This window comes from Gracilinanus agilis, chromosome 1 (genome assembly GCF_016433145.1).
Source record: "Gracilinanus agilis isolate LMUSP501 chromosome 1, AgileGrace, whole genome shotgun sequence".
Classification (NCBI taxonomy): domain Eukaryota; kingdom Metazoa; phylum Chordata; class Mammalia; order Didelphimorphia; family Didelphidae; genus Gracilinanus; species Gracilinanus agilis.
In genome coordinates, this window is record NC_058130.1 from 757,681,156 (window position 1) to 757,694,453 (window position 13,298).

Below are 13,298 nucleotides of genomic sequence, written 5' to 3' on the forward strand. Positions count from 1 at the left end.
AAAACTGAGGTGTGACAAGGTCTGAGCTCAGCTGTCTGCCACCTGGAAACAATACCCCAGAGACTTGTTAGGCATTTTAAGTGGTTATTATAAGTTGAGTTTTAGTCCTGAACCAAGTGATTATCTCTTTTACTTAGTGTGACCCCTTGCACCTGAGTTTGGGGATCTTTTTTGTTTTTTAATATGGTCTCTGTGGGGGCAGTGGATAGAGGGGCTGGTCCTAGGTTCAGATGTGACCTTCGACATTTCCTAGCTCTGTGACCCTGGGCAGCCCCCATCGCCCAGCCCTCACTGCTCTTCTGTCTTAAAACATACTTAGTATGTATGAGCTGGGTAGTAGTATGTATGAGCTGTCTTAAAACATACTTAGTATGTATGAGCTGGGTAGCTCAGTGGAGTGAGAGTCAGGCCTAGAGACAGGAGGTCCTAGGTTCAAACCCGGCCTCAGCCACTTCCCAGCTGTGTGACCCTGGGCAAGTCACTTGACCCCCATTGCCCACCCTTACCAATCTTCCACCTATGAGACAATACACCGAAGCACAAGGGTTTAAAAAAAAAACACAACAAAAAAAACATACTTAGTATCAATTCTAAGGCAGAGGGTAAGAGTTTAAAAAAAGATTGTTTGGGAGGATAATAGTGAATTCTATTTTTCTAGAGCTGTATGGTTTACATAACTATCTTTACTACAAACATAAGTTTTTTTGCCCTCATTTTACAGATGAAAAAGCTGAGGCTTAGGGAAGAATAAAGTTTCCGGTGGAGAGAGGTAGGAGTGGAAGAGTAGTGAGCAGAATCCCAGAAGTGGGAATTATTTGGAGAATGGCTGGTTTGGAATGTGCTGGTTTTTTTCAGCAAACATGTATTAAGCCCCTCCTAGCATGCCAGGCTGTAGGGCTGGGACTTCTGTTACAAAGTAAAACAAAAAAATAGTCCTTATTCTTTTTTTAAAAACTTAAATGTATTTATTTATTTAGACTAGAGTCCTTGCTCTGAAGGAGCTTCCTTTGTATCCGAAGGGAACAACATGTAACTAGGTAAGGCAGCCCAAAGGTATAAAAAAATTTCCAGGGCGGGAGGAGAGAGCATTAACAACGAGGGAAATCAGAGAATGCCTCTCCTAGGGGGTTATAGCCCTTCAGATGAGCTTCACAGGGAGCTTAGCATTCTAAGAGACGTTTGTTAAGAGCAAGAGCATTCCAGACTTGGGCTGTGGCCAAGCAAAGGTCTAGAGGTAGGAGATGGAGTGCTGTTGGAGGGGAAACAGGTCAGCTTGCAGGAGGGGGAAATATTATGAGATCATTCTGGAAAGATAGCCTAGAGCCCAAAGGCGAAGGGTTGTTAGGTGGCAGACAGAAGAATTGGCATTTTGCCAATTGGTAGCTTCCTGAGTAGAGCATTGACAGAGTCAGATCCAAGTTCTAGGCATGTCAGTTTGTCAGCTCTTTGGAGGGTGGATTGGCTAGGGGAGAGATGAAGGGCCAGGAGATAATTAGGAGACCATTGTACTGTCCCAGCAAGAAATGAGGAGGGCCTGAACTAGGCCTTAAGAGGGGAGAGAAGAGGATGGATCCAGGAGCTAGTGTAGAGGCAGAATTGATAAGATTTGACAATTCAGAGGTATGGGGGATTGAGGGATAATATGGCACAGGGGAAGACCAAGCTTTTGAACTTGAGTAACTAGAAGGATGATGTTGTCCCTCACAGAGATGGAGGAGGGTGGGTGGCAGAAGAGAGGTAATGAGTTTTGTTTTGGTTACAATTGAATTTGAAATACCTATGGACTATGTAGTTGGAGAAATCTGTGAGGCTCTTAGAGACATTAAGCCTGGGTGTGAAGATTTGGAAGCCATCTGCATAGTAATCATAATTGAACCTTGGTGACTGAGGAAATGCCTGAGAGAGCATCAAGAAGAGAGGGCTGAGGCATGGATGATACCCAGTAGAGGAGTAGGAGAAGGTCCAGAGTCTTTTTTTTTTTAAACCCTTACCTTCCATCTTGGAGTCAATACCGTGTATTGGCTCCAAGGCAGAAGAGTGGTAAGGGTAGGCAATGGGGGTCAAGTGACTTGTCCAGGGTCACACAGCTGGGAAGTGTCTGAGGCCAGATTTGAACCCAGGATCTCCCATCTCTGGGCCTGGCTCTCAATCCACTGAGCTACCCAGCTGCCCCCAAGGTCCAGAGTCTTAAGAGAACTCAGTGCCCTAAAACTCCAAAGAGGAGAAGGTATCCAGGGGAGTTTAGTCAGTCGTGTTGGTTGCTTCAGAGAGACCAAAGTTGAGGACTAATAAGTCCCAGGATTTAGTCATTAAGAATTATTGTAAGCTTGGAGTGAAGTTTCTGTCGAGTGCTTTTAGAAACCCAGATTGGGAGAGGTTGTGAGGAGGAGAGAGAAGAGATGAACCATTGGTGAATGTGGATTTTTATTCTTTTTCTTTTTTTTTTTTTCCCCTGAGGGGCTCAGTTGTGGAAGAGATGAGAATTATAGGATTAGTCTGGAGGTGATAAGTGAAAGATGTTTTTCCTTCTCTGTTCTCCATTTACTCCTTGTACGTTGTATCAAAGTGGCCTTAGCAGGTTTTTTTTTAGTTTTTTTTTTGTTTTTTCGTTTTTCAGGCTCTTGTTTTCTAGGTCTCTTAATAAAAGACCTTCTGCCCCAGCCCTCCTCTGGGGACCCCTGCTGTGATCTGTTTAGGACACATTCTGAGAGTATTCTACTTGGAGCCATTCTTCTTCCTGCCAAAATCAAATTTTGTTCTTCCCACCAAAACTTAATTTCTAGTTTTTATAATTCCGTTTGTCATTAGCTCCTGCATGCCCTGTGAGAATGACCTTTCTTTGCCTCCAGGAAGCCTAGTCTGTGTGAGAAGGCCTTTTGGTATTTCTCGATGACAATTTTTAGCTTTTTCCTGGTGCTCTTCTGATAAAAGTGTTGTCTATACTTTTTTTGCTGTATTTCCTGAGCAATTGAAGCCGCTTTTTTGCCTTTTCAGACTTCTCCATTGCAGCCTGTTTTGTTTGCAGTTTTTGTCAAAACTTCTTCATCCACTGGTCTTCTTTGAAAAGTAATAATTAGGCTGCTTGCTGGGGGTTTTGTGCTGAAGGGGCCAGGACCAGGACAAGGTGGAGAGGTCTGGTAAGTAGCAGGTGGTCAACTACTCAGGCATCCCTGAGTCTGGCCTGAAGGTGTCTAGGTGAAAACCACCTGCTGCTTAGGGAGGGGGAAGGCTGGTGCCACTTGGTGAACTCTACTCGTATGAGGAGGTTGTCAGGACAGGAGCCTTGGCATCCAAGTGCTCCTGAGAGCTCCAGTGTTGGGGGCTTATGTTATTGGCTGACAGCCTCTTCCTGTTTCTTTTCTTTTCTAAACCCTCACCTTCCACCTTAGAATCAATACTGTGTGTTGGTTCCAAGACAGAAGAATGGTAAGGGCTAGGCAATGGGGGGTTAAGTGACTTGCCCAGGGTCACACAGCTAGGAAGAGTCTGAGGCCAGGTTTGACCTCCTATCTCTGGGCCTGTCTCTCAGTCCACTGAACTACCCAGCTGTCCCCTCTTCCTGTTTCTTAAGTGAAGGGCTTTTTTTTAAGATCTGAAAGACCATCCTGCAAATTTTTAATTTATTCTATTTTTATTGTCATGTAAAACACACTTCCACATTGTTGTAAGAGCAAAGTCATATGTAACCAAAACCTCAAAATAAACTAAAGATTCGCTGATTTGAAAGCCAACTCCAACAGTTCTTTCTCTGGTGGTGGATAGCATTACCTGTCATAAGTCTTTTAGGATTGTCCCAGATCATCTGCAAATTTTTTAATTTTACAATCTGGCTCCAACCTGCCTTTCTTTGTATTGGGTGTCTGTGCAATTCACATTCATTTCTGGTTCTGACTCTTCCCCTCCCTAATCCAATGAGCCATTCTTGGTAACAGTTTCAAAAGGAGAGGGGGGACAAAGCAGTTTAGCAAAATTAACACACTGAGCAGTTCTGACAGTATATATGGTATCTTCAATGCATGGTCTACCTTTACAGCGAAGGAAAGCAGTTCTATTTCCTGAGCTCTTCTTTGGAGTTCAACTTGGTCATTATAATTATACAACATTCAGTTTTGTTTTATTCCTTCTAGTTACATTATTATAGTGAATTTTGTATATTGTTTTCTTGGTTCTTATTTTTCTTTGCCTCAATTCATGTGTCTTTCTAGGCTTCTCTGAATTTTTTTTTTAATATTCCATTACATTTGTGTACCCTAATTTGTTTATCTCTTCTTTAGTCACTAGCCACTTACTTTCTTTTCAGTTCTTTGTGACCACAAAAAGGGCAGCTGTGAATATTTTGGTGTATATGAGACTTTTCTTTCTATTTTGATCTCCTGAGGATAAATGCCTAGTACTGGGATCTCTGCATCAAAGGGTATGGAGATTTTAGTCACTTTTTGAGCATAATTACAAAATGCTTGCTGGAATTTTTGGATCAATTTATAATTCACAAACAGTTTAAAAGTAAGTCTACCTTGTTCCCTACAGTTCCTCCAGCAATGATTATACATTTTTTGTCATCATGCCAGTTTTCAGGGTGGGAGGTGAAACCTACAATTGTTTTGATTTGATTTTTCTTAGTAATGATTTGGAACAATCTTTCATATGCATAATAGTTTACCATTCTTTTGATAACTCTGTATTCTTTGACCACTCATTCATTGAAGAATGGCTCTTGATTTTATACTTTTATATTATTTCCTACATTATTTTTGATGTCAGCCATTTAGATTTGATGTAAGGATTTTTTTCTTCAGTCAGCAGTTTCCCTTGTTAGACTGCCTGCACTAATTTTTTTTTCCATGTAAAATCTTTATGTTTCATGTGATTGAAATTGTCTAGTTTGTTTTTTCGTGATTCCCCTCTATCCCTTGTTGGGTTAAGAGTTCTCTCTCTAGCTATAGTTGTGAAAGAGACTTGATTTCTGCTGTCTTCTCATTTTTGTATGATGCACCCTTTAATGTTGAGATTGCCTGTTCATGTTTTATTTTTTATAAAGGTGGGGGGTTAATTGGCTTGCCAAGGGTCACACAGCAAGGAAATATGAGACTGGATTTGAACCCTGAGCCCCCTAGCTGCCCCCATAGGGTGCTCATTTTGAACTTTTTGTATATGGTCTAGGATTTTGGTCTCATCCTTACTCCCCCACCCCCCCAACTACTTTTCTTTAATAAATGGCATTAAAGCAATGCTTCAGAAATTGCAATCTTGATAAAGGGAGTTGGGTTAGTCATATAGGAAGAGCAGGGACAACTTGGGTGGTGCTGCTACCCATATAAAGGTAACAGACCTAGCAGAGCTTTTAGGATGCGAGTCACAAGAGGAGTTGGTGCAGTTGGGTTGCAGTTTACCCTATTGGAGAGGGCATCTTACACTGAGAAGATTATGATGATTGGAAACATTGCATTAGGAGGAATCATGCTTTCCCTGAACTTGATAGGTGTTATACAGTATCGATCAAGGCTTCAGCTGCCATTCATACTCAAACCGGGATAATATTTGTTGAGAAACCCTGCAAAAGTTCACTTAGTTCAGAACAAAATGACCTCTAGATTTTGCATTATTACATAGCTCTTTTATAGTGAACATTGTCCCAGATACTATCAATTTATCATTTAATGAAATTCAAGACATTGAATTGAATGAATAATAATAGCTAGTACCATAGAGTTCTTTCAGTGTTTGCAGAGCACCTTACATATTGTTATGTCATTGATCCCTATAGTAACTTTGTGAACTATATGCTATTATTAGCCCCATTTTATAGATGGGAAAACTGAGGCTGAGAAAGATTGAGTGACTTAAGTGGTGCAGCTTTACTCAGCTGGTAAGTGTCTGAGGCCATCCTATACTGTTGCTGTTACTGTAAATTAAGGCCAGCATAAATCAGACCTACTTCTTAAGCCATAGATTTATCTTCTCATTCTCCTTTGTGGTATCCATGAAAGAAGTTCTCTTGCTGAAAGAATGTGACTCTAATGGATCAATATTCAGGAGGTGATGCATCTTCACAGTGGGTTTCTTTGATTATATTTTGGTCAATGACTCACCAGCTATTTATGCTCTCTGAGATAATATGGGAAATATGATAAAAAAATCTCTTTTTTTTTTTCTCCCTAAGATGGTTTCACCCAAATATCACTGGAGTGGAGGCAGAAAATTTACTGCTGACACGAGGCGTTGATGGCAGCTTCTTGGCCAGGCCCAGTAAGAGCAATCCAGGAGACTTCACACTTTCTGTTAGGTAAGTTGAATATTTGTGAGAAGGACCTCTGGGGCCTTCTAGTTTAATGTGTTCTCATTTTAGCCATGGAATTTAAGTGGTTTACCCAGTATCATATAGGGAGTGAGAGAGCCTGGATTTGAACCCACGTCTTCTCACTCTATAGCACACATCAGAAGAGGGAACTTTGGGGTATTTTCTAGGTAGGAAAGATTATGGAGTCTTGGGCAGTAATAAGATCAATCCTGGACAATTTGCTGCCTTTGATACTAACTACAATATTTCAGAGACTCCTCTGCCTGTCTCTCTTAAAAAGCAAGTAGGAACATTGGGCCAAAGGGCAGACTTGTTCAGGCCTGCTTGGGAGGTTTAGAGATTTTGCTTCTCTTAGTTAGGACCTCACTCTTTTAACAGAAAGTTGGAGGTGCTCCTCCAGTGACTCTTCTTCTCCCCCTCATCCCTCTTAAGCCACCACTTCTCAGGGCAAAAACCAGAAACAATTCAAGTTAGATATTTCTCCTGTACTAAGCTCTGGGAGAATAAAGGAAACCAATAATGAATTAAAGTTATACAAATGAGTTCTTCTTTTGAGCTTAGCCTTATTGAAACCTGGTTTATTTAATAATAATGAGGATAAAGATGATGGTAACATTTTTGCATTCATATAGTATTTGCTATACACCAGGCACTGTGCTTGATATTTTACAAATACTAACTCATTTTATCCTAATAACTATGTTGGGAGATAGGTGCTATTATTATCCTCATTTTACAGATGAAGGAACTGAGGCAAAGAGGTTAAGTAACTTTCCCAAGGTCACCCAGCTAGTAAGTATCTCAGGTCATATTTGAACTCAGATCTTCTTGACTCTTCATTGTGCCACCTAGCTACCTTTATTATTGTAGTTCTGCTTCCATTGAAACTTAATTATCTTTTATTTAACTAGACATTCTTCAAACCTGGTTCCAGCCAGGTTTGGTCAGCTCAGCTAAAGGGCCTGAGGGTGGGGCTTTGGGGTCTCACGGTAATCCAAGGATGGTCACAGGATGCCAAGAGCCAACTCTACCAGGTGATCCAAGGTACCCAGGTAGGGAGAGTGAGTTTGCAATGCTGTCCACCAGATCATAAACCACTTCCCCACTTGGTGCAGCTCTGCAGGTCAGTTGTCCACTTGCTGAAAGCCTTCACCTCTCAGGATCCCTGGGAATCTGGATGCAGTTTTTCCCTAACTCTAAGATCTCCCAGGGTTAGCAACAGTTATGTCCAACCACTATGGAGTCTCTCTCAGAGCACAAGCCCCACTTCCTGCTCCTTCATTCCATCTTGGAATCCTCCAGCCCTTCCTGTTAGGTCCAACACTATTACTAAATTAATTGCTAAATAAACCCTCACAACAGTTATCAATGTAGAGCTGACTTTAGATTCTGAAAGATGATGCTAGGCAGGAGTCTAACATAGCCTATTGAGTTAGAAAAGCTTTGAATGTGGACATGGTGTTTCCTTTATGTCCCTTATCTAAGGACCAGCCCCCCTAAGCATGGACAGATTCTTTATCAGAATGGCTGCAGGGGGAAAAATCTTTTTGACCACAGCAACTCCTTTTTTCTTTAATACATTTTTATTTATTTTATATTTCCCAATTAACATGCAAAAGTTTTTTACATTCATTTAAAAAAAAATTGGGTTCCAAATTCTCTTGCCCCTGCCTCATCCCTTGAAAAGGCAATATGATATTGATTATACATGTGAAGTCATGCAAAATTTATCTCTATATTAGCCTTGTTGCAAAAGAAAACACCCTCCAAAACCAAGAAAAAAAAGTTGTAAAAGTATGCTTTAATCTTTACTTAGAGTTTATCAGTTCTCCTTCTGGAAGTGGATAGCATTTTTCATCTTGGCTTTTTTGGAATTTTCTTGGGTCATTGTCTTTGTCAGAGTACCCAAGTCTTTTACAGTTGATCATCCTTACAAAATTGCTCTGTTTACAATGTTCTGTTGATTCTGCTCACTTAACTGTGCTTTAATTCATATAAATCTTCCCAGGTTTTTTGAAACCATCCTGTTTGTCATTTCTTATAATGACAATCATAGACCACAACTTGTTCAGCCCTTCTCCAATTGACGAACATACCCTCACTTTCCAATTCTTTGTCATCACAAAAAGAGCTGCTAGAAATATTTTTTATAATAAGTTCTTTTCCCTTTCCTTTGATCTCTTTGGGATACAAATATAGTAGTGTTATATTATTTGGTCAAAGAGCATATACAATTTTCTAGCCCTTTGAGCTTACTTCCAAATTGTTCTCCAGAATGGGTGGATTAATTTACAGCTCTACTAACAGTTCATTAGTGTCCCAATTTTTCCACATCCCTTTAGCATTTGTCATTTTCTTTTGTATTATGTTAGCATTCTGATAAGAATGAGGGACCATAGCAACTCCTAAAGATCACCTAAAAGTTGTAGAGTAGTTGGGATCGGTGTCAGTGGAGAGTATGTCTCTAACCGTGAAATTTCTGAGCCTTGAAGTGATGAAGTTTTGAATGAAAAATTAAACTGTGGGTGATGCCTTCTCCCTGAGTGAATCCCAAGGGCTGAACCAAATACTCATTCTACTGTTGATTAGTTGATGTTTATTTTTGAAAAGAAGGAGGCAAAGGTAAGTGAAAGATATTTGGTGGCAAGATGTCTTAAGAGATTCACTTTTCTAATCTTAGAATTTGGGAATTCCTTTCTTGCCTGAGTTTTTTAAAAATGATCATTTCTTAAGAATTAAAGTTGACTTTTGCTTTCCTCGTACTATTTTGATCAATAAAAGTTTTCACAAATATTTTTGGGCTTATCATTAAGACAAACTTCTAATAAGGCTTTGTGACTACATTAGAGGTTAACAGAAGTTGGAAGGGTTGATTGGTGAGGATTTTATTTTTTAATCTACTCTAATTTTGTTGACCTAACCTTTTCTGAAGGTGTTCATACTTAAAAAATTAAACTGATCAAAACTTCGATTTAGTCAAAGCAGAATTTACTTAGGTCCATGTTCATTAAGTAAAATCCTGAAAGCTCAGGACTTATCATTATTTTAAAAACTCTTACCTTCTCTTTTAGAATCAATATTGTGTATTGGTTCCAAGTAAGGGCTAGGCAGTCGGGGTTAAGTGATTTGCTCAATGCCATCTAGTTAGGAAGTATCTAAAACTAGATTTGTACCCGGGACTCCATCTCTAGGCATGGCTCTCAATCCTTTGAGCCACCTAGCTGCCCCCTCCATATTTATTATTAAAATTATGTCTGCCTTGAATGGAGCAAAGGTAGATTGAATACTTGCCCTGTCTAGGCCCATGTCACCCAAGTAGGTTGTGTTGTTTTACTAACAATATCTTGTGTGGGAAAGTGGCTAATGGGGCCTCATAAAGAAGATATTACACTAGGAAGGATAATGAACTGGGTATATAATGAGAGTGTGGACTCTTGTGTGTCCAGCTGCCTGCGGGTTGGTACCTAAGAGGAGCCCAAAGAAACAGAGGAGGGCTTCTCTTGGATTGGATGAATCCTTAATGGAGGAATGGATTCAGTTGTGGCCTGAACCGGATCAGAAAGCCTTTGAGATCCTGGGATTTGTGCAGGGACATGGACATGAATTGCCAGGATGAAAAAGCCCAGAGGGGTTGTGATCCGCAATGCCTTCCTTATGGTTGGAGTACCTCTACTGAGGAAATGGAAAAAAAGTTCAGAAGGGCAGAATTGGGAGTTTTCACAAATATTAAAATGAAATTGTTTTTGAAGAAAGTTGAAAGGGAAAAAAAAAATCTAAGAGTGGTGATAATCCTTTCCAAATTGTGCTTGGCTAGTCATAATATCATAGGATTACAGGATCACAGATTTAGAGCTGGAAGGGGCCTTAGATAGGGAGGAGATTGAGATCCAGAGAAGTTGTGACTTTTCCAGGGTCCCCTAGTTAGTAAGTGTCTTAGATGGGTTTTGAACTGGAGTCTTCCTGATGCTAAGATCAACACTAAGACCTGTGCCCTATCCACTCAATCAGGGGGTCAGCAATCTGTAGTCTTTGGGCCAGATCTGGGCTTATAACAACTCTTCATGGGCTGTCCAAAAATGGGAGGCAGGCTGGCTTTGGCCCATGAAGTTTGGCCCATTTGCCCATCCCAGCACTATTCCACATGCCTAAATGACAATAGTGCAGATTGGCATTGGGTCTATACTCAAATCCATTCCTCAGTGGTAGAACCAATTACCCCTTATGCTTTGATGCTGAAGTCCTACCCACCATGAGAAAACATTAAAACAGGACTTTGGTGAAGGATTCTTAAAAGCATTATGACTAATATTATCCCAAGACCTAGAAGTTGTACAAATGATTTGATATTAAGATTTGCCTAGATTTATAAATGAATATGGAGAATTGTTTATTAGTTGGGATGTTGTGATATGAGGAGAAATTGGGACTGTAGGATTAATTTTTGACACTTTTGGTGAAAGACAATTCAGGTGTGGGCAGAACTGGGTAGCCTTTAAGGCCTTTTTTTGATTCTAAAGGAAAGATCATGTGAGAAGTTGTAAAGAATAATTCTTCCCTTACCCTTTCTTTATCTGTTTCTTGATTTTAGGCGGAATGGTGCTGTCACTCACATCAAGATTCAGAATACTGGCGATTATTATGATCTGTATGGAGGCGAAAAATTTGCCACGCTGGCTGAGTTAGTACAGTATTACATGGAGCATCATGGACAATTGAAAGAAAAGAACGGTGACGTTATTGAGCTCAAATACCCCCTCAACTGTGCAGATCCGACCTCGGAAAGGTTAGTGCAGCAAGCAGCCTGAAAACCTTGGGACCTCAGCCTTCTCCTCCTCCCCATCTCGCCAGGGGAGTCTGGGGCCAGAGTTCTCTGCATATATCCTGGGCAATAGATTTTCTTGCTTTACAGTTTTACAAAAGCTGCCAACCATTGAGTCAGACTATTCCAAAGGCTTATTGATTATAACAGCTTCAAACCAGTGAGTCTTCATCCAGGACAGAGGCTTCTGGAATATGCATCTATACCTATAATTTAGTGCTTGTCACCTGCATCTCAGGAAGTTCTAGAGAGGATAGCTTTTAGAGGGTGACATGTGATGGCTGATGCATCTCATAAGCAGACAGAGCCATTCTTTGTAGGAACTTGCTTGGCCAGTTATTCAGCCCCACTGCCAACAGATGTCAGTTTAACCTCAGAAGTGGAAAAAGTATGAGAATCTGAGAGCCACATTTTTTTCATCTGTTCTATTAAATTAGGTTCCACATGTGTGTGCAGAAATGACTTGACTTGGAAAGAGACCTACTTAATTGATGTTGGTCTGTAATGTGATTATCGGTCCTTAGGACACTGCAGTGCTGTGGGTTACAGCTCATGAAAGCTGGGGCTCTCTTGATTTGTTCCTGCGGTGAGCAGTTTGGTTGGTTTCTCTATTCCCAAGACATTCTCTGATCTTTGTAAAAATTGAAGGTCTCCTAATTAAATTTGCATACTTGATACTTTAAAATGCTGCTTTTCAATCTTATAGCTTTATTTCTGCACTATGTAATTGGCTCCCTAGTTGTCTTAGTAGCTAGCCCCCACTGCTAGAGTTTCTGATAATGGCCCTATCACCTAGCTAGATTAAAAGTGGTTTCTAAATTTTATTTTCTGCTTCAGAGTATTGTTGGCACATCAAATCTATTTCTACTAGTGAAAAACAATTTAGAATGCTTATCCTCTTGTTAGGAGATCAGTATGTATTATCATCCTTCATGGAACGTGGTTGGCACTTGGCTTCCATATAGGGGCTCCTGAGGAGAAAAGAAGGCATGATCATAATCAAAAGTGGTATATCATAGGTTCTCTCTCCTTTGTCTGGCCAGCCTCTAATCCTATATCCAGGCAGCTGATTTTCATTCCATATTTGGAGGCAGCTGCAATATAGGTAGGAATTATAGACTCATTTTGTATATTTGATTTTATATGTAGTAGAAATCCTTTCTCTGGAGGCCACATGCCAGGTATAGGGCTCTTTCTCTGTCTCTGTTGCCTCATAGCTGCTTATATTTACTTGTCCTTGAGATAGCGATGGTCTTGAAGGGTCCTCTTGCTAATTTAGTAGCTATAGATCAGTGATTCTCAAAGTGGGCACCACCGCCCCCTGGTGGGTGCTGCAGTGATCCTGGGAGTGGTGATGGCCACAGGTGCATTTATCTTTCCTATTAATTGCTATTAAAATAAAAAAAAATTTTAATTCCAGGGGTGCCAAGTAATATTTTTTCTGGAAAGGGGGTGGTAGGCCAAAAAAGTTTGAGAACCACTGCTATAGATGAACAAAGAGAAAGTGATAACCTTTGCTTCTTACTGATGAGAGCAGTCAATGAGGAAATGGGAAAAGATGAGAGTGCTTTTCTTTCAAAGTATTTTTATTATTATCAATTCCATTTCTGGACATATTCCCCCCATGTCTTATCACTTATCATTTCCTTTGTTCTATCTTCCATAGAACAAAGGAAAAAGAGGGAAAAAATGCAAATCATCAGAACTAACCCACATATTAACCAAGTTGATACACTAGACAATGTTCAATTTCCATGATCCTGTGCCTCTGCTTGCCTTTTGTGAGAATTTATTTTTCATATGCTGTATTAAGTCTTTGGAGAATTACTGTATATTCCTAGTGTCTAGGATCTGGGTTAGAGATATCAATGGTCTGCTGCTTTTTTGCATTTTCTTTGTCCTTAGGAATCTCCAGTAATGTCTTCCTTTTTTTTTTTTAAATTTAAACATTTATTAATAATCATTTTTAACATGGTTACATGATTCATGCTCCTGCTTTCCCCTTCACCCCCCGCACTCCCCCCACCCATGGCCGATGCACATTTCCACTAGTTTTGTCATGTGTCCTTGATCAAGACCTATTTCCAAATTGTTGGTGGTTGCATTGGTGTGGTAGTTTTGAGTCCACATCCCCATTCATGTCCACCCCGACCCATGTGTTCAAGCAGTTGCTTTTCTTAT

At 40.2% G+C, this 13,298-nt stretch overlaps 1 protein-coding gene across 1 annotated transcript in view; it reads left to right on the top strand.

Annotated features, from left to right (window-relative positions):
• The first annotated feature begins 5,346 nt into the window (after positions 1 to 5,346).
• Positions 5,347 to 13,298, top strand: part of PTPN11 (protein tyrosine phosphatase non-receptor type 11) — a 51,207-nt gene continuing 43,255 nt past the window's right edge. Inside the window, exons 1-3 of the mRNA XM_044685429.1 lie at positions 5,347 to 5,489; positions 6,161 to 6,283; positions 10,887 to 11,081. Of these exons, the coding sequence (XP_044541364.1) occupies positions 5,347 to 5,489; positions 6,161 to 6,283; positions 10,887 to 11,081 (461 nt within the window). The remainder of the gene's footprint in view (positions 5,490 to 6,160; positions 6,284 to 10,886; positions 11,082 to 13,298) is intronic.